This window comes from Kogia breviceps, chromosome 10, assembly GCF_026419965.1.
Source record: "Kogia breviceps isolate mKogBre1 chromosome 10, mKogBre1 haplotype 1, whole genome shotgun sequence".
NCBI classification, from domain to species: Eukaryota; Metazoa; Chordata; class Mammalia; order Artiodactyla; family Physeteridae; genus Kogia; species Kogia breviceps.
The window spans coordinates 73367655-73389839 of record NC_081319.1 but is presented as its reverse complement, the minus strand read 5'-3'; the positions used below and the strand labels follow the sequence as shown (position 1 = coordinate 73389839).

General features: G+C 37.4%; 1 protein-coding gene across 3 annotated transcripts in view; it reads left to right on the top strand.

Moving 5' to 3' along the window:
- KIF6 (kinesin family member 6) overlaps positions 1-22185 on the top strand; it is a 400730-nt gene that overhangs the window by 103517 nt on the left and 275028 nt on the right. For all 3 annotated transcript variants that reach the window (XM_067006146.1, XM_067006147.1, XM_067006148.1), the window contains exon 6: positions 15452-15581. In XM_067006146.1, coding sequence (XP_066862247.1) covers positions 15452-15581 — 130 coding nt within the window. The remainder of the gene's footprint in view (positions 1-15451; positions 15582-22185) is intronic.

Sequence of the window (22185 nt, the reverse complement as noted above, 5' to 3'; positions counted from 1 at the left end):
TGGAAAATGTAACATTCATGTGAAACACCTCAGGAGACTTCCATAAAACACAACTTCTAAAGTATCCAGCTAATAATGTCTGAAAATGCAAAAAAGGCAGGCAAATCATTTAGAGAGGCAGTAGTCTCATGAATGAAGCCCATATCAGCCAATAATTTTCTGTCGCAGCTCACTTCAGTCCCTTCACACCAGTGTCTTTGCTCCCATGACCCTCAGTGATTTCTTGATTTTACTGGCATATGCCAAGACCAGAGTTCTGACTGAGCCACAAGCTGGCAGTGCTGCCAAAGCAGGAGGAGTGCTGAGTCATGGTAGAGAGGGTGTATTTGGGGAAGAGCCTTGAGAATTAAATCTCAGTGAGTGAGGGGAAGAGGTTCCATCAGGTGGCGAGAGTGATCATCTGGACCAGGTGATAAGGGTCACAGGTAGCATATTAATCTCCCTGCTCTGAAACTTCCATAGCAGTTAGACCTCGTATCCGTAGCAGTTTAGCCAATTACACTGGACCTTGTGTTTTCAGATTGAGTTCTAGGATAGTTGGAGGCATTTTACAAAATGAAAGCTAGTGATTATGAACCAGAGGTCAGACTGATGCTCTTCAGGCTGGCTGACCACCGATTATCTTCCAGTACATATCTAACTCAATTGAAGAAGCAAGCCCTAGGAATACCCAGGTGAAAGAAATAATGGCAAAATAGATCTGTTTTTTTGATAGCGAAAAAAGGTGAAGTACTCAGGAAATGTTCAGAGACTTTGTGAAGACAATAGTACAGTTTGGGGTGACAAATAAAAGAAGGCTTGAAGGTAAATGGAGAGCTATTATGAATGAGAAATGTGAACACTTTAAAGAGGTCAGTTCTTCTCATATTGATGTAGAAGTTCAATGAAATTCCAAGCAAAACCTGAAAGACTTTAGAAAATAGAATTCCAGAGTTTATCTGAAAGGATAAACAACCAAGAAGAGCAAAGAAGTGTTTGAAAAATAGAGAAATGAGGGAGTACTGGTGACACCATATACTGAAATTAGGTAAAAACTCTAATAATGAAATCACGTTATACTGCTTCAAAATTAAACAGATGAAGAACAGATAAACCAGAATCAGATCCTATAAACATGTTATTATTTAATGTAGATAGAGGGAAGAGTTATTCAGTCAATGATATTGAACATTTTTGTAAGTGAATTAACTGCCAACTGCGGGTAACAGCAGTTCAGTTTACAGCAGCTTAACCAAATAGTCCGTTCCTAACCCCACAACCACCAGACATGGTAAGAATTCTGGAGATTGCAGCCAGGGCTGCTATGGTAGTTCCAGGATGCCATCCGGACTTCCTTTTGTCATTCTACTGAGCCATTCTCAGCACGTGGCTTCTGTCCTCTGCAAACGTCCACATTCCTGGAAGGAAAAAGGCAAAAGTCATGTGCTGCCTGAGGCAGCCCCTTTAACAGTCTTCCATTAAGCTCTACCCATTGATTTTCACTAACTTATGACTGATCAGAATTATGTCACATGGCCACTGTAGTTGCAAGGGAGTCAGGGAAAGTCTAGTATTTTAAAAAAACTCCCTGAACAAAATCAGAGCCTAATAGGGAGAAAGGGACATGAGATCCCATATAGGCAACCTGCACTGTGAGCCACAATTAGTTATTTGGGGGAAAAATCCATCTATATCCCCCATTTCCTTCCCTGCACCTGTATCCGAGAATAGTAAAAGGAAGATAGCATCATTAATATTAAAGGATATAATAACATGTATACATTTATAATTCTGCCACAAATCTGCAAAATATACATAAGAAAATTAAGGAATTATATCATTATCATTGTCTTTGTGATGGGACTCTGTTTTTAAAATTTTTTTTACTTTTAAAATTTTCGAACTTTGTCACAAGAAGATGTATTACATTTATACTTGGAAAAATAATGAAATTTATGTTAAAATGAAAATAAACAAAAGTAAATAAACTTGTAAAATGCAATAGTGTAAACTTAGAGGTGTATAAAGCTATTTACTTGACAGAGGAAATGCTGTGTCTTTCCAAAATTACAAATCCATTGCCTCGAGATCTATTTATTCCTATAATTTCCCCAAATGTGAAAAACTTGAGCACATAATTTGTCATACTGAAACTATAAAATCTGAACTAGAAAGCAAGTATTAGTGAAAATGGGAGGAAAATCATTTTCTTTGAAAAAAAAAAGTTGGTAGCACTGAAGAAGATAAATTTTAGTGTATGGGCTCTGTAATTCCATATGAAATTAAGCCAAACAAGACATTTCATTAAACGATGCATTATTTGTGAGCCTGGAGCACCAAAAGGAATGTGATGGCTGAAGCAAAGGGTATTAGTGTTAGAGGGAGGGTAACAAGCATAGTTTTTTATGATAAATGTTTACTTCTGGAAAATCATGCTAATGGTGGTTGCCTGTAGTCAATAGATAAGTCTATGATAAGCCATGGTCACATACATTAGATTTGGAAGCCATTTGTCTGTTGGTGGTTGCAAAGTGATATTGTTTTGGGGTGGGAGAAGTTTGGTTAATTTAATATAATACAGAAAGATGGTCCTATCAATTTATTAGCAAACTAAAATTCTATCATATGTGGAAATAATTTTGAGAAAAAAGAAGATATAAATGAAAGTATGTTTCATATAGATGCTAAATCTTAAGGAAATAATTAAATGACAATAACCAATAAATTAATAAATATAACCACCTGTGAGAAAAGTGTTGGTTCTCCTACACATTAACTGTGCATAATCTGGTTCTGTCTTTACCTGCCATGGATAATTCTCATTTTGGTTTTGCATTTCTGTAGCAGCTTCCAGTTCTCTTTCTTGAGTTCTTTTGCTGATACCTGTTTTCATAGCATATGAAAGCCTAAGCACAGTAAGAAGCAGAAACCTCTTGAAAGTGTGAAGATGTTGCCACAGTGACATCAGGCATCCTTAAATCATATAGTATACATTACATTAAATGACTCATTTCAATTTTGCTCCTTTTCAGACAGGCAATACATAATATACAGGTTGCAGCACCTCTGAAATGGCAGACTTGTGGTGGTAGAATTACTTTAGGGTGTTGACTAAGTTCTTTGGGAAACCAAAAGACCAGAGTTCAAGTCTAATAATATTATTATTAGAAATAATAATGGGGAGATTGGTTCAAGATGGTGGAGTAGAAGGACATGCTCTCACTCCTTCTTTCAAGAACACCAGAATCACAACTAACTGCCGAACAATCATCGACAGGAAGACACTGGAATTCACCAAAAAAGATACCCCACATCCAAAGACAAAGGAGAAGCCAAAATGAGACGGTAGGATGGGTGCTATCACAATAAAATCAAATCCCATAACTGCTGGGTGGGTGACTCACAGACTGGAGAACACTTATACCACAGAAGTCCACCCACTGCAGTGAAGGTTCTGAGTCACACGTCAGTCTTCCCATCCTGGGGGTCTGGCAACGGGAGAAGGAATTCCTAGAGAATAAGACTTTGAAGCCTAGTGGGATTTGATTGCAGGACTTCAACAGTACTGGGGGAAACAGAGACTCCACTCTTGAAGGCACACACAAAGTAATGTGCGCATCGGGACCCAAGGGAAGGAGCAGTGACCCCATAGGAGACTGAACCAGACCTACCTGTTAGTGTTGGAGGGTCTCCTGCAGAGTCAGGGGGCAGCTGTGGCTCACCAAGGAACAAGGGCACTGGCAGCAGAACTTCTGGGTAGTACTCCATAGCATGAGCCCTCCCAGAGTCCACCATTAGCCCCACCAAAGAGCCCAGGTAGGCTCCAATGTTGGGTTGCCTCAGGCCAAACAACCAACAGGGAGGGAACCCAACCCCACCCATCAGCAGTCAAGCGGATTAAAGTTTTACTGATCTCTGCCCACCAGAGCAACAGCCAGCTCTACCCACCACCAGTCCCTGCCATCAGGAAACTTGCACAAGCCTCTTAGATAGCCTCATCTACCACAGGGCAGACAGCAGAAGCAAGAAGAACTACAGTCTTGCAGCCTGTGGAACAAAAACCACATTCACAGAAAGACAGACAAGATGTAAAGACAGAGGGCTATGTACCAGATGAAGGAACAAGATAAAACCCAAGAAAAACAACTAAATGAAATGAAGATAGGCAATCTTCCAGAAAAACAATTCAGAATAATGATAGTGAAGATGATCCAGGACCTCGGAAAAAGAATGGAGGCAAAGATCGAGAAGATACAAGAAATGTTTTTAAAAGACCTAGAAGAATTAAAGAACAAACAAACAGATGAACAATACAATAACTGAAATGAAAACTACACTAGAAGGAATCAGTAGCAGAATAACTGAGGCAGAAGAACGGATAAGTGACCTGAAAGAATGGTGGAATTCACTGCTGTGGAACAGAATAAAGAAAAAAGCATGAAAAGAAATGAAGACAGCCTAAGAGACCTCTGGGACAACACTAAATGCAACAGCATTTGCATTATAGGGGTCCCAGAAGGAGAAGAGAGAGAGAAAGGACCAGAGAAAATATTTGAAGAGATTATAAACAAAAACTTCCCTGACATGGGAAAGGAAATAGCCGCCCAAGTCCAGGAAGTGCAGAGAGTCCCATACAGGATAAACTCAAGGAGAAACACACCAAGGCACATAGTAATCAAGTTGGCAAAAGTTAAAGACAAAGAAAAATTATTGAAAGCAGCAAGGGAAAAATGACAACATACAAGGGAACTCCCATAAGGTTAACAGCTGATTTCTCAGCAGAAACTCTACAAGCCAGAAGGGAGTGGCATGATATACTTAAAGTGATGAAAGGGAAGAACGTACAACCAAGATTACTCTACCTAGGAAGGATCTCATTCAGATTCGATGGAGAAATTAAAAGCTTTACAGACAAGCAAAAACTAAGAGAATTCAGCATCACCAAACCAGCTCTACAACAAATGCTAAAGGAACTTCTCTAAGTGGGAAACACAAGAGGAGAAAAGGACCTACAAAAACAAACCCAAAACAATTAAGAAAATGGTCACAGGAACATACATATCGATAATTACCTTAAGCATGAATGGATTAAATGCTCCAACCAAAAGACACAGGCTTGCTGAATGGATACAAAAACAAGACCCATATATATGCTGTCTACCAGAGAACTACTTCAGACCTAGAAACACATACAGACTGAAAGTGAGGGAATGGAAAAAGATATTCCATGCAAATGGAAATCAAAAGAAAGCTGGAGTAGCAATACTCATATCAGATAAAAGACTTTAAAATAAAGAATGTTACAAGAGACAAGGAAGGACACTATGTAATGATCAAGGGATCAATCCAAGAAGAAGATATAACAATTATAAATATATATGCACCCATCATAGGAACACCTCAATACATAAGGCAACTGCTAACAGCTATAAAAGAGGAAATTGACAATAACACAATAATAGTGGGGGACTTTAACACCTCACTTACACCAATGGACAGATCATCCAAAATGAAAATGAATAAGGAAACAGAAGCTTTACATGACACAATAGACCAGGTAGACTTAATTGATATTTATAGGACATTCCATCCAAAAACAGCAGATTACACTTTCTTCTCAAGTGTGCATGGAACTTTCTCCAGCATAGATCACATCTTGGGTCACAAATCAAGCCAAAATTAATGCACAGAAATCTCTGGCATTCATACACATTAATGATGAAAAATATGAAAGTGAAATTAAGAAAACACTCCCATTTACCATTGCAACATAAAGAATAAAATACCTAGGCATAAACCTACCTAAGGAGACAAAAGACCTGTATGCAGAAAATTATAAGACATTGATGAAAGAAATTAAAGATGATACAAATAGATGGAGAGATATACCATGTTCTTGGATTGGAAGAGTCAACACTGTGAAAATGACTATACTATTCAAAGCAATCTACAGATTCAATGCAATCCCTATCAAACTACCAGTGGCATTTTTCACAGAACTAGAACAAAAAAATTCACAATTTGTATGGAAACACAAAAGACCCTGAATAGCCAAAGCAATCTTGAGAAAGAAAAACAGAGTTGGAGGAATCAGGTTCCCTGACTTCAGACTCTACTACAAAGCTACAGTAATCAAGACAATATGGTACTGGCACAAAAACAGAAATACAGATCAATGGAACAGGATAGAAAGCCAAGAGATAAACCCACACACCTATGGTCAACTAATCTATGACAATGGAGGCAGTGGTATACAATGGAGAAAAGACAATCTCTTCAATAAGTGGTGCTGAGAAAACTGGACAGCTACATGTAAAAGAATGAAATTAGAACACTTCCTAACACCATACACAAAAATGAACTCAAAATGTATTAGAAACCTAAATGTAAGACCAGACACTGTAAAACTCTTAGAGGAAAACGTACGAAGAACACTCTGTGACATAAATCACAGCAAGATATTTTTTGATCCACCTCCTAGAATAATGGAAATAAAAACAAAAATAAACAAATGGGACCTAATGAAACTTAAAAGCTTTTGCACAGCAAAGGAAACCATAAACAAGATGATAAGAGAAGCCTCAGAGTGGGAGAAAATATTTGCCAATGAATCATCGGACAAAGCATTAATCTCCAAAATATACAAGCAGCTCATGCAGCTCAATATCAAAAAAACAAACAACCCAATCCAAAAATGGGCAGAAGACCTAAAAAGACATTTCTCCAAAGAAGACATACAGATTGCCAACAAACCCATGAAAGCATGCTCAACATCACTAATCATTACAGAAATGCAAATCAAAACTACAATGAGGTATCACCTCACACCAGTCAGAGTGACCATCATCAGAAAATCTACAAACAATAAATGCTGGAGAAGGTGTGGAGAAAAGGGAACTCTCTTGCACTGTTGGTGGGAATATAAATTGATACAGCCACTATGGAGAACAGTATGGAGGTTCCTTAAAGAACTAAAAATAGAATTACCATATGACCCAGCAATCCCACTACTTGGCATATACCCTGAGAAAACCATAATTCAAAAAGACACATGCATCCCAATGTTCATTGCAGCACTATTTACAATAGCCAGGTCATGGAAGCAACCTAAATGCCCACTGACAGACGAATGGATAAAGAAGATGTGGTACATGTATACAATGGAATATTACTCAGCCATAAAAAGGAACAAAATTCGGTCATTTTTAGAGCCGTGGATTCATCTAGAGACTGTCATACAGAGTGAAGTAAGTCAGAAAGAGAAAAACAAATATCATATATTAACACATATATGTGGATCCTAGAAAATGGTACAGATGAACTGGTTTGCACAGCAGAAACTGAGACACAGATGTAGAGAACAAACGTGTGGACACCAAGGGGGAAAAGCGGCGGGAGGTGGGGGTTGTGGTGTGATGAATTGGGAGACTGGGATTGACATGTATACACTGATGTGTATAAAATGGATGACTAATAAGAAAAAATAAATTTAAAAAAACATAAAAAAAATAATAATGGTAATTAATATTTAGTAGAGGATATTTACCAATTGAAAAGAAAGAAGTTAATGTGGAAAACAAGACAAGAATTCATCACAACAGGCACTCAGTATATTTTGCACCTTTGAGGTGCAAAAATATACAAAATAATATACATACAAAATAAATAAGCTACAAGGATATATTGTACAGCACAGGGAATATAGCCAATATTTTATAATAACTTTAAATGGAGTATAACTATATAGATAATTAATCACTATCTTGTACACCTGAAACTAATATACTCTTTTAAATCAACTCTACTTCAATTTAAAAAAAGAATATTTTACAGCTTTCAGTTTGGACCTGTTTTTCTTTTTTTTTTTTTTTTTTTTTTCATGATGAAATATTTAGTTTTAGGTTCATAAAAAAATTGAGAGGAAGGTACAGAGATTTCCCATATACTCCCTACCCCCACACATGCATAACCTTTCCCATTATCAACATCACTCACCAAAATGACACGTTTGTTACAAAGAATGAACGTACATTGACACATCAAAATCACCCAAAGTCCATAGTTTAACATAGGTTTCACTCTTGGTGTTGTACATTCCATAGGTTTGGACAAATGTGTAATGACTTATATTCACCATGATGGTATACAGAGTATTTTCACTGACTTAAAAATCCTCTGTATTCTGCCTAGTCATCACTACCCCTACCTCCACCCCTGGTGACCCCTGATCTTTTTATTATCTCCATAGTTTTGCCTTTTCCAGAATGTCATATAGTTGGAATCATACAGTATGTAGCTCTTTCAGGCTGGCTTCTTTCACTTAGTAATATGCAGTTAAGCCTCCTTCATGTTTTTTCATGGCTTGATAGTTTATTTTGTTTTAGCACTGAATAATATTCCACTGTCTTTATGTACCAAAGTTTATCTATCCATTCATGTACTGAAGGGCATCTTGGTTGCTTCCAAGTTTTTGGCAGTTACGAATAAAGCCTCTATAAATATCTGTGTGTAGGTTTTTGTGTGAACATAAGTTTTCAGCCTCTTTGGGTAAATACCCAGGACCATGAATGCTAGATGATATGGGAGGAATATATTTAGTTTTGTGAGAAACTACCAAACTGTAGTGACTGTACCATTTTTGCATTCCCACCAGCAATGAGTGAGAGTTCTTGTTGCTCCACATCCCAGCATTTGATGTTGTCAATGTTCCAGATTTTGGCCATTCTAATAAGTGTGTAGGGGTATCTCATTATTGTTTTAATTTCCATTTTCCTGATGACATATGACATGGATCATCTCTTTGTGTGCTTATTTAGCATCTGTATATCTTCTTTGAGATCGTGTTAAGGTTTTTGGCCCAGTTTTTAATTGGGTTGTTTGTTTTCTTATTGTTGAGCTTTAGGAGTTCTTTGTATATTTTGGATAACAGTCCTTTGCCAGATGTGTCTTTTGCAAATGTTTTCTCCCAGTCTGTGGCTTATCTTCTAATTCTTTAGACATTGTCTATTAATTTTAATGAAGTCCAGCTTATCAATTATTTCCTTCATGGATCATGTCTTTGATGTCATATCCAAAAAGGCATCACCACACCCAGGGCCATCTAGGTTTTCTCCTATGTTATCTTCTAGGAGTTTTATAGTTTTGCATTTTACATTTAGGTCTGTGATCCATTTTGAGTTAATTTTTATGAGTTGTGCAAAGTCTGTGTCTAGACTCTTTTTTTTTTTGCATGTGGATGTCCAGTTTTTCTAGAACCATTTGTTGAAGAGGCTGTCTTTGCTCCATTGTATTGCTTTGGTTTCTTTGTGAAAGATCAGCTGACTATAGTTATGTGAGTCTATTTCTGGACTCTGTGTTCCATTCCACTGATCAATTTATCTATGCTTTCATCATTACCACTTTGTCTTGTTTGCTGTGGCTTTATAGTAAGTCTTGAAGTTGGGTGGTGTTGGTCCTCCTACTTTGTTCTTCTTCAATTTTGTTTTTGCTCTTCTGGGTCTTTTGCCTCTCCATATAAACATTAGAATCATTTTGTCAATATCCACAAAATAATGTACTGGGATTTTGATTGGGATTGCATTGTATTTATAGATCAAATTGGGAAGAACTGAAATCTGGACAATATTGAGTCTCCCTCTCCACGAACATGGAATATCTCAACATTTATTTAGTTCTTTGATTTCTTTCATCAGAGTTTTGTAGTTTTCTCATACAGATATTATGCATATTTTGTTAGACTTATATCTAAATATTTCATTTTTAGGTACTAAGGTAAATGGTTTTGTGTTTTTAATTTCAAATTCCACTTGTTCATTGCTAGTATATAAAAAAGCAATTGACTTCTGTATATTAACTTTGTATCCTGCAGTGTTACTCTAATCACCTATTAGTTCCAGGAGTTTTTTGTCAGTTCTTTCAGGTTTTCTGCATAGATTGTCATGTCATCTGTGAACAAAGACATCTTTATGTCTTTTTTCCCAACCTGTATACCTTTTATTTCTTTTCTTGCATTACTGCATTAACAAGGACTTCCAGTATAATGTTGAAAAGGAGTGGTGAGAGGGGATATCCTTACCTTGTATCTGATCTTACTAAGAAAGCTTTGAGTTTCTCACCAATAGCTATCATGTTAGCTGTAGGTTTTTTTGTGGATAGTCTTTATCAAGTTGAGAAAGATCCCCTCTATTCCTAGTTTACTGAGAGTTTTTATCATGAATTGGTATTGGTTTTTGTCAAATGCTTGTTCAGCATCTATTAATATGATCATGTGATTTTTCTTTTTCAGTCTGTTGATGTGATGGATTATATTCACTGATATTTGAATGTTGAACCAGTCTTGTATACCTGCGATAATCCCACTTGATCGTGGTATATAATTCTTTTTCTACATTGTTGGATTTGATCTGCTAATGCTTTACTGTGGATTTTTGCATCTACATTCATGAGAGATATAGTCTAGAGCTTTCTTTTCTCGTTATGTCTTTGGTTTTGGTATAAGGGTAATGCTGACCTCACAGAATGAGTTAGGAAGTATTTCTTCTGCTTCTCTCTCCTGAATGAGATTGTAGATAAGTGGTATAATCTCTTCTTTAAATATTTGGTAGAGAACCTGGTGTTTTTAGTAGGTTAAATGAAATAACTCAATCTAAAGTGTCATGTGATTGGCTATATTTTTCATTATCAGTGAGAAGATATAATATTAGATAAAACAAGAAAGAAAAGTTATCTTTTTTAAGTTACTAGGAAGAGTTTTCAAAATATCTCAATAGTGATCTTGATAAAAAGTATCCATTACTTTTAGCCCATTTTGTCTAGGTTAAGACCAACACAAAAATTTATTGCAGGTTCATAAAACTTTCTTAAGTGATATGTTTCAACTATTTATATTTTATATCAGAAGAAATCTTTTAGATTTGTAATCAATCTAAAGAAGGAGGGCTCCCCTTACATACTTATAAAAATTTACATCTTCGCCCAAATCTTCCCTGTAGAGAGTTTCTGAAAATGTGTTTGGGTGGGGGAAAAAAGGAAGTTGGAAAACGATGAACTAGGTAATATTCTCTTTATTGAAATGAATGGTGCAGCTGTGTTTACAATATGTGAGATTATTCAGTTATTTAGAAGAGCCTGATGGACACCCTCGCATTTTCGTGAGGGCTGCCTGCTACTGATATTGTTCTAAGTCAGGGTAACTAGACTGAGCTATCTCTCATCTGTATGGTACCTTCATGTGATTATTAAAAGGCAACCCTGCCACCTGTTGAAAAATTGTTGTAATATGCTGGTTTTGTTGGAAGACACTTTGCTGCCCCCTGACAGACATAAGTCATAATAAATCTACAGACTCATGTGAATTGCACCATCTTGAACATGGTGCCGTTGTTCAGTGCCTGGCCTGCACCATCACATGGGGCACTTGCAAATAGAAAAAAATAATAGAAATCACCATAGCAATATTTGTCTATAACATGAAAATGAGAAACCAGATTCACTGTAGTAACTCCTGGAAAGTCCCTGTTCAGCAAGTTGGTGGTATTGGAATGTTGTGGAGATGGGATGTAGGGTGGGGAGGGTTCTTTCATTGATGGCTTCCATTATTGGGAACAAGAGCTTGGCCATTGCTCTTTATGTCTTCCAGTCAGTTAGAAAGCCTAAAACTTCCAACTACTTAGCCAAATGGAAAAGAGTCTCTGTTTACAGAGAAAACACAAAGCTTGCTTCTTCTCCATCATTGAGCAGGCTGAGTATACTTAGCAGAACTTTTCCACTTAGGGGTCCAAGTTAAGGCTATCAGTGGCTTTTTGCTTGAAATCTAAACATTTTAGAAACATTTTGTAGAGAAAACTATTCACAGGCCCTTTCAAAAAGGAATCAGGTAAATAGTTTGGGGGGTTTTCATCTTGGAATTAAGATGTTTATTTAAGAAACTCCAATAAAGCCCTCTTTCAAGCTATGAAAATTATAGTCAGAATCGAGTGGTGGACTGAGGATTCAGGAAATAGCTATTGATTTGTTAGAGAGCTGAGGGCGTGGGGAGTGACGGGGGGGGGGGGGAAGGGCCAGGAAAGGAAGCAACTCGAAGAGAAACTTTTGCTAATGATTCTTATTTCCTCCAACTTTGAAAAGCTTTCCACCAACAGCAGAGTTTAAAGCATTCTCACTCCCAGATTAGTCGACCTAGTCAAGAGGTAATACCCAGCTCAGACTGTACTTCTCTGAGTAAAGGCATGAGAGTGTGTGGGAGTGACAAATTGCTTGGGAGGCTTAAGTGCAAAAAGGATTTTCAATGAGTGCAGGCCGGGCAATAAGGGAAGGTCCAAAGCCTCATGCCCAAGGTATTGGGCAGAAACCAGGAAAGAATCTGAGGAGAAGAACTGGCAAGAGAGACCCTGATCAGAGAAAGTTGCACTGAAGAAGATTCCAGAAAGATACCAGAGGTGGAGTCTTTTTGTTAAAGCGTGCCCAACAGATGAGCCCAAAGTAGGGAGAGAACCATGAAAGAAGCCAAACTAAACTGGACACCAACCTGTCTTTTTATTTACTTTTCAAAACCTCCACGGGCAAGAAATCAGAAAGTAGTGAGAAAAACAGTATCAGAAAAGTGCCAGGGAAATGCCTGGTGATGAGTTACAGGGTTACAAAAGATGGCTGAGAGTTCTATACAGTAAAACTGGAAGCATGTGCAAATTGTATTGTGATCAAAGTGACAAAGCTGGACGAGCACCCGGAAGTAAATATAGAAGTGTAATAGTTCTGAGGTAGGTTCACTGCAAATCAAAGGCTCTGAATGATTTAGAAGGAAAAAAGTAGCTTAGCCAAATGCTGCTGATGACATTTCATGCTTTCTACCTTATGCTTCTAACTATTCTTTGTAAATATAATCCTAAATCAGTGACCCATTTAGGTTGTCTAATAAATGAACACTTTTAGAGTTCCATACTTGCTTGTTTTCTGCATTCATTTTAGTGAAGTAATGGTGAGGAGATTATGTATGATATATCATTTAGATTTTGTTTTGATTTAGCAATAATATAAACTCTCTGGATGTTTAGGAATATCCATAATCCCCAGTTGAGCTTTAGTTATTGTTGTGGTTAATGGGTGCCTTAGCTGCATGGTCAGGAAAGTAGAAAAGAAACTTCCCATGGAAGGACAAGCTTTTTAAAATTCTCAGGGACCTTGCCTATTAGTAGATATGGCCCAAAGTGACTTCAGCTCCAACCAGTAAAATGAATAACTCTCCTCTTTGGGCTTGGGGTGGAGCTGGGTGGAGAGTAAAGATAAAGAAACCAGAAACCTCCTCCCCATATGTCCACCTTGTGTGGTCGTTAAAGATGAAGTCAATGGCTCTCAACCTTGGCTGCACACTAGAATCACCTGGAGCCTTTACAGATTCTGATACCCAGTCCACGCCCCAGAACAGTCAAATCTGAACCTCTTAGGAGGACACTTGGCACCGGTGTGTTGTTTTAAATTCTGTAGGCTATTCCTTTGTGCAGCCAGGATTACAGCTGGATTACAGAAGACAGTGCAGGTCCCTGGCATGCTTTTTGGTGCCCAGTGAGTGTGAGCATCCTCGTCTTTGAATTGTTTCCTGCTCCCCCACTTCTCCCTTTTCTGAACGTGCACAGGTTGGTTTTGTATCAGACGTGGTCTTACAACATGTACCACAGGTGACTTTGCCTCAGAGTTGGAGAATTTGTTTTTTCCCTCCTGTTGAAAAAGACAGAACTCTCTTCTTCTCTCACTTCTAATATACTGTCTCATCACTTATTTCATGATTTCATCTTCCTTCCAATATTACTTAACTTCTTTTTACCTTTAAGACCTAGAATCTGTGGATTTAGAAGAATTCTAACTTTTGTGTCCCTAGGGATTGAATTTAGGCAAACCTTCTCGAGCATATCAGAAGGATCAGGGTGGAAGTAAAGCTTAAGGAATAAAGGGGGTGCCTAAAAATAGAGCACAATTCATCTATTTCAGTTAAAAATGCCTTAATGTTTTCTAAGCATTTTTTAACTCAAGCATTTTTAATAAGCTCACTTATGAGTCTTGTTGAAAAATAAATATATACTTGTTTTCATTAAGGGAAGAGATATTTTTCCATCTTAGGTGGTATTGTTGAAGGAGACAAAAAGGAGTCCAAAACTTGGCAACAGACTAGATTATTAGTGACATATTGGTCACAGAGGTGCTGGTAGAGCTACATTTTCTTCCTGCAATTAGTATTTTAAGTGCCCACAAATTACATATGAAAGTCCAGATAACCTCCTTACAAAATGGAAGACTGAAAAATTATGGTCTTTGCAAAATCTTCATTTTTAAGGTTTTATAAATGTGCTTTTGTCAATAGGCAAGTGACACATATCCACTTGCCAGTTGTACTTTGAAGGGAGAAATAATGCTAAACGATGCCAGCCTTTATCTATTATCATCAGTTCCAAATGCTGTAAGCAAGTGCAGATATCTGGAGATACACTTGCAACACTTGTGAATTACAGATTTCCTTTCTTAAACAATTTTTAAGAAAATCAAGAAGGCAAAACTCAAGAAGCACAAGGGAGCTCTCTTTAGTAACTTTATTGCTTGAATCTGTAGGCATTTGAAGCAAGACTGTGAGGAGTTTAGCCAAATTGTGTTCATTTGCAGAAAATCCTAAGAGGAGTCTAAGGAGAGTACTGACTAAGCCAACTCTCGAAACAGGGTTAGAATTCACCTGGGAGGAAGTGGTGTTGGCACCAGGATGCCCACTGAGGCAGTTGTAATAGATGAATATAATTCCAGACCTAAAGCTCTTACTGTAAGGATTCAGTGGAAGGAAAAGTGATGTTGTAAATGAAAAAAAGTCAAGAAATACATCTGATGGACATAAAAATAATAATTACAAACTAAAATTTTATTACAAGACTTCTTGAGAATTTTAAACTCACCTTGATAAGAAAACTAGACAAAGGAACAACTCCTAGAGGGATAACAGATGCCTCAATTTTCATCATGTTTAAATTGATGAGCTAACCAGTTTGAAATGTCATGTAAATTGAAATGAAATTTAACAAAGGGAAAAATTAGAAGGAGAAAACTTTGTGCGTTACCTATGTAAGAAACTGAATTATGACAGAAAAATACTATATAGCCAAGTTTCCTAATACAGCTAGAAGGTTAACTATTTGCATTTTTAATTCAATAAGAATATGCATTTTAAGATGCTTTGGGGTTCTGATGATTACCAAGACAGATGGCTTTAAATCAGGAGCTTGTAATATACTTTTCAGCCCCAAAGCTATTTGGTAGTACTGTCAAGGGAATGTCGGTGTTTGATGCTAATCCAGTACTGTCTGGTGTCTTGTGTACTATTGGATTTTATAAATTCAAGACACCGTACATACAGCTTTTAAAAAAGAAAACTGTAAGAAAGACTTGAAGTTCTTTTCATTCTCAAAGTGCCTTGTGTTGTTGCTTCCCATTTCCCTAGGAAAGTGACAGTATTGGAGGACCCTGATCAGATTATCCACCTGAAAAACTTGTCTCTTCATCAGGCAACCACAGAGGAAGAAGCTCTGAATCTGCTTTTCTTAGGAGACACCAACAGAATGATAGCAGAGGTAATAAGCATTTCTCTGCAAGCTGTTTTTTGCACATTGTAAGATACAATAGAATTTTAGGGGCAGCAATGACTTTAAAAATAATCTCATCCCAATTTCATGTTAGGAGAAGGAAACCTAGATCCAGAGAATTGAGGAGATTTTCCCAAGGTCTTCCAGCTAGTTAATGAGCAGGGACAAAAATCTAGTCGTTTTTAGTTTTATATTTTTAAATTTTCTACAAATTGATTTGCAGCTAGTCAGTGACAACTCATCAAAAGTCTTAATTATAGGAATTTTTGCATAATTGTTGAAACTTAAAATACATAGTTCATTCTTCCTAACCTCCAGTCATCCATGTATTGGCATATGTTTACCTATCCATGTATTTTCATGTATTTAGTGAGTTAATATTTGTAAAGAATTTAGAATAATGTATGGAACATAGAAAATGCTGTATGCATTTGCAGCTATTGTTGGCAGATTCAGGAACACTGCCATGGTATGTAATATAAGTATGTCTCAGCGTGATATTGGGGATATACTTATACTAAAAACTATTTGTTGTTAATCTGATATTCAAACCTAACTGAGCACCTATATTTTACCTGGGAACCATAGTCTGGAGCCAGGATTGACCCAACTCAGTCTTGGGCCCTAACCTCAACCAGTTACTGATTGGAGATGGAGGGTCACAAAGGTCTCATCCAGCGACACTGCAGTGAAAGGAATTAAGTGGTTGCGGTAGTGGTGGTGGTGATGTGGGAACAGTTCCCCAAGTGAACAGCTTACTGTGATCACGGGCACTTTCCTTTTTAAACCACACTCCCCGGGTTCTGTGTTCTACCTTGTCTCTGATGACAAACAATAGGTGAGGACAGTAAGCTGGGAGTAGAAGTAGTCTGAGAAAGTCTCCCTCAAGTGACTTCTTTTCTGCCCCATTTTCACCCTCTGGAATGTACCACATTCAATACAAGATAGATAAATGGAAAGAAAAGTCAGGTAGTGAAAGCATGGTGTTGACATCTGTTATTGTGCTGGGACCTTAGTTTTGTTGTTGTTTTGCTAGTTCTGCATAGTACTTTTCAATAGACTAACTTAAATAAGTTGAGCTTAGGTGCCACATATAATATGGATTTGAGGACCCTTAAATTATTATTTTTATTTAAAGAGAGCGGTACATAGTTTTTAATTTCAGAATATCTTCTTTTGTTTACATTATTTTGCATTTGTGTATTGCTTCAACATTTTGCCCGTGCAATCATCCGTGATGCTCTTCTCACAATAATTGAAGAGAAAGGAATAAAGGCAGATTAAGAATTAGGGAGTGTAATAATGAAAGATTTAACATGCCCCACTAAAAATCCTCCTTTTCCATACACAGTTTAATAAACAGCAAATGGAGCGGTACAGACTAGAGATGGGTCCTGCCCACCAATGGAATATGAAAAAGGAAAAAGGTAGATCCATAAATGCTATTGGAAAACATGGGGAAACTTGTCCCTGCCTCACTGCTGACCTTATTCCTGAGGTGACGTATCCCTAGAGGACTCCAGGCCTCATCCTCACAATTACGTCCCCTCATCTTTAATGGGTCAGGGAGGACTCCTGGTCCTGGTTCACTATGACCTCTATTAGCTAAAAACCTTGGCCATTTGCTATTTTAAAGTTATGCCTTGACTTTAGCCAACTGCATCTTTTCAGACTATTGTAAAGTCTTGAGGACCTTAAGCTTCCTTTGTACAAGCTTATCTGTCATGTCCTATCACCTTACAAAGTTCCAAAAGTCTTTTCCTATTATTTACTGTTGAGTGTTTAACAATAGTATAAACAGCTGAAACATGAAGAAGTCCAATTCTAACAATGTTGGTTATGCATTACTTTAAAAATTTATTCATTTTTTTCCTGTGTGAAGCCTGATTTCTTTTAAACAAAATCTAATAGGTTTTGGATGTTTCTGTGCTTGGCTTTTATTTTTTTCTTTGGTAATAGCTACCATGTTATATCAAGAAGCTGCTCAATAGACTTGGCATTGTTGTAGATGCTTTATATATGTATATATTTTTTCTGATTCTTGTTTTATAGATGGAAACTAAGGCTCAAAGAGTTAGACTACTAGCCCAAGGTCACACAACTAGTAGGTGGCAGAGCCAGGTTTCAGCTGCAAGTCCGACCGTTTCAGAAGCTTATGTTCTTTCCTTACACCACAGTTCACAAGTTCAATAATCAAATTGACATATGTTAGATTTTTTCAAGTGAGGATACATTTCTGAATTATTTTAAAAATATAGCAAGTATGTAGCACTTCAGTTTATCTCTTGAATTCATTGAAAGCAAATACATAAAAATATAAATGAAGAGTAACTGTCAATCCCTGGAAATACTTTATTATTCAGTCTCCAGAGAGGCATGTTTTAGATTACAACCGAGCTGTCAGAATGTAATTTGTCAGCACAGAACGAGCTTACCAGGATAAAAAGAACACACTAATCTTTTTTTTTTTAAAGGCAAGGTTCCCAGTTTCCCATTTACATAGAGAAATCCAGAAGTTGCCATGGTAACCAGAAAACATTTGCAAAACAAAGTCTAAATATGGGGACCCAAAGTGGAGAGCTTTTCCCTTTTAAGTTCTCTACTTATAGCCAGCATTTTACGGAAAAGTTATTAAAAGTAGCTTTATCCTCTTCTTATTTTTAGAACTCACTCTTAAATAATTTCTGTAATCCTACCAATATTTTGAATAAAACGTGATTATGTCCTTAGGGTAAATTTTTTCAAAAGTTGATTTGCTGTACCAAAGAGAATAAATATTGTGAAAGCTGAACTGTGTGTGACCCAGTGTCAAAGCCCACCAGTAGCAAGTATAACTTGGTACCTTTTTGTCTTATCATTGAAATGTTGCTCTCAATTAGTCACATCTAATTGAACAAGACATTCTGCATTTGATTGTTAGGCCCTGCACAGTCCCCTTGCTGGAACTGTTTGTTCAGCCCTGCCCACGGTCTAGAGCACTCTGTCCCCAAGTATGGCCCAAGGATAACTTGTATTAGGATACCCCATGGTAGTCAAAAGACACAGTTTCCTGGATCCCATATCTGATGGATAGATTCAGAATCTCTGCAGTGGAGCCCAGGAATATGCATTTTAGCATTTAAAATGTGCTCAGTCTAAATTTGGGGGCAGTTTGGGTTTTACCATTAAGAAGCTGGTTGAAACCCACTCCCAGAGAAGTATGTGATCAGATCCATATTCTGTACCCTCACCAACATCACAGGATTTGAAAGTTCTGCCAATTTGGTAAGCCAAAAAAAATTTGTTTTAACTTGCATTTTTGTTTACCAAATTATTTTATATCTTTATTTGCCATTTGCATTTCCGTTTTTGTTTATGTGCTCTACTTGTTCTTCTCTTGGAGTGTCAGGGTAGGTCTGGTTGATTTGTTGACTCCATGAGGGCTGGCACTTGGTCTTGTTCACATTTGCCGCACCTAGAAACAAAGCCTGATATATAGTAGAAGCTCAGTAAATAATTGTTGAGTGAATGAACTTTAAAGATAACTTTTGCCTTTGTCATATATTTAGCAAACATTTTCCACCATTTTATAAATTTTCTTTTAGTTTTCATTTCTTTTTTTTTAACATAGTCAATCTTTTTATTTTACGGTTTCTCCTTTGGATGCCATGCTTAGAAATGTCATAGCTCACTGATGAATAATTCTACTTATTAGAAAGTGTTTTGTTTTGAATTGAAATCTGATGCCCAGTTGCATCTACCCCGTTGTTCCCATTTTGGCCTGGGACATGGAAGGGGATGGTCATCATCAGGTTGGAGTGGATTTTATCGGAGGTTTCTGGAGCATGGGGATTTCACCTGGATCTTGACAGAAGCTGTACTGAATTAACAAAATCAGATGCTACCTCTAGGAGCAATCTCCACTGATAAAAGTGCCATTTAGGGGCTTCCCTGGTGGCGCAGTGGTTGAGAGTCCGCCTGACGATGCAGGGGATACGGGTTCGTGCCCCGGTCCGGGAAGATCCCACGTGCCGCGGAGCGGCTGGGCCCGTGAGCCATGGCCGCTGAGGCTGCGCGTCCGGAGCCTGTGCCCCGCAACGGGAGAGGCCACAACAGTGAGAGGCCCGCATACCACAAAAAAAAAAAAAAAAAAAAAAAAAAAAAAAAAAAAAGTGCCATTTAACTATTCATTTTAGGGAGTCATAATGTTGCTCAAAGTGAATAATTTGACTAATATGGCCTTCTTTTACAAGCCAATTTGGAGAAGATAATAGTGTTCAGGGTCCTTTCCACCAAAACTTCACAGTAGTGTCTGTTGAAGGTTAAATTGTCTCACCCTGTCAAATTCCTGTGTTGAAGCCCTAACCTCTAGTACCTCAGAGTGATCTTATTGAGAGATGGGGTCTTTACAAAGGTGATCAAGTTAAAATGTGGTCATTAGGTTGGGCTTTAATCCAATACAACTGGTAACCTTATAAAATGGGGAAATTTAGAGACAGACTCATACAGAGAGAGGGTGCCCTGTGAACATGAAAATAGTCATCTACAAGCCAAGGAGAGAGGCCTGGAACATATCCTTCCCTTATAACCCTCAGAAGGAATAACCAACCCTGCCAACACCTCCATGTGAGACTTCTAGCCTTCAGAACTGTAAGATAATAAATTTCTATTGTTTAAGCCACCTAGTTTGTTGTACTAGAAAACTAATACAGTGTCCAAATAACCTTGGATGTAATTTCTTATATGATTGGTATCTGGTGTTGCTCTTGACCTTGATGAATTCAGGAGTGATAATATGCTATATATAGTATAACATCTGGAAAGACCCTACAATTCTCAGCTAGCAGCTACTGAAAGACAAGACTGTAGTCCTGTTCAACTCTATTCTCTCAGCATCTGGCAACTACATAGTTGGTCAGTCATTAATTAAAAAACAATGTTTGTCGAATTAATGTGGAGCAGAAGACCTGGTGATTTCAGGAGAAAAGACCTGCAATCTCAGACCCAGAATTGGGGGTGATTTTATGGTACACTGTGCCTCTTGGTGAGTACAGAGTACATCACAGATGACTTTGACATTTTAAAATTTAATTTGTGGAGCTTCAGACCTTTTGGAAGATATTACTTTCTAAATAACCAACCTCCCAGCAACATTTACAGGATTTGTAAATTATTTTCCCAGGAGCTATTAGAGATCTTTCTGCCTAATTCTTTGCTTGAGATAAAAAACATACTAAATGTATATCTGAGTTGTGCTGATGTGTTTTGTAAGCTCTCAGACTTTGCACTCTGTCAAACTTTTGGAGTGAGTTGTGTGACCAAGTAGAAGTACAAAGACAATTGGGAGACAGGCTGTGAGTGGAGTGAGTAGGTTTGTACAGTTATGGAAACAGCTGTCGCTGGACACGTTGTCTAATAGCACGAGGACAGCATGGGAAGGAAAGAGCAGCTTTACTGTGTGATTGTGTTTGTTAACAGCTCTCTAAGCCTCGATTTCTTTGTGTAGTGTGTGTGGGAAACAAGAGGATTTGGATTGCAATTAGTGTTCCAGAATCATATTTCAGCAGACCATTAGAGAGACACTAAATAACACATCCTCACAGATTTTCATTGGAAAGATATATTAGTTGTATATAATTAGCAAGTATATACAAAGATTTGTGAGCCTGAGAAGAGCAAAATATTTAACAGGGAAAATCCATTTCACACTGCTCTTATTATAATGAGAATAGCATCTTTTATCATTAGGTCCCAATAGGCAGCTAGAAGCCTTAGCAAAAGATGTGTTGACAATTCTAACTTCTTTTATCTACTGTATATATGCTAGTAGGTATAGAAAGAAGGGAACTTAAATTTTGAGCACTTAATATATCCCAAGCATTTTTCTCCCTCTTTTTTATATTTTATATATGAGAAATACACAGTCTTTCTTAACTAGTGATTCTGTCTTATAACATAGTTTGCATTCTGCTCTCATCTAACCTGATTAGTGGTATTGCATGAACCATAAGTTTCAAGTCTAAAACGTTTATTAAAATAAATGAAGTGGTACGGTGCAGCCATTAATAGAATATTAAAACGTACTCACTCCATATACATAATTAGAGAAACACAATCTTCTTGGCTGTAAAAATTTAGTTCCTGAGTTTCTTCTGATCTTTAAAATTCTGATTTCTGATTAAATAGCAGAAGAAAGTAATTTTTACTCTACTCCCTGTTACTGAAATTCACAAACAACAGCAACAAAAAATGAAAAATAGAAGGGGAAAAGCCATCTTCAGTGAAATAAGGAAATGGCCATAACCTCAAACCGTGAGGAAATCTGCCAAATACTATGAAATTTGAATTACGGTGAGGGAGGTTGCTGAGGGCCAACACATATATCCTCCAATCTCAGGCAGGATACGGTTTCTCCTTAAAGAAAGTGTCACAATTCTTAAATGTAAATCCAGTGATCTTCTGGTTAGGGTGGTGAGATCTAAGAACATAGACAAGTACGATAGGGCAATATTATTTAGATATTCACTCAACACTATAGAAGGTGAGTCCAAAGAAGAAACCTTAAAGACAGGCCATTTTTATGGTCAGTGGTCTACGCTTATGGCCAAGAAAG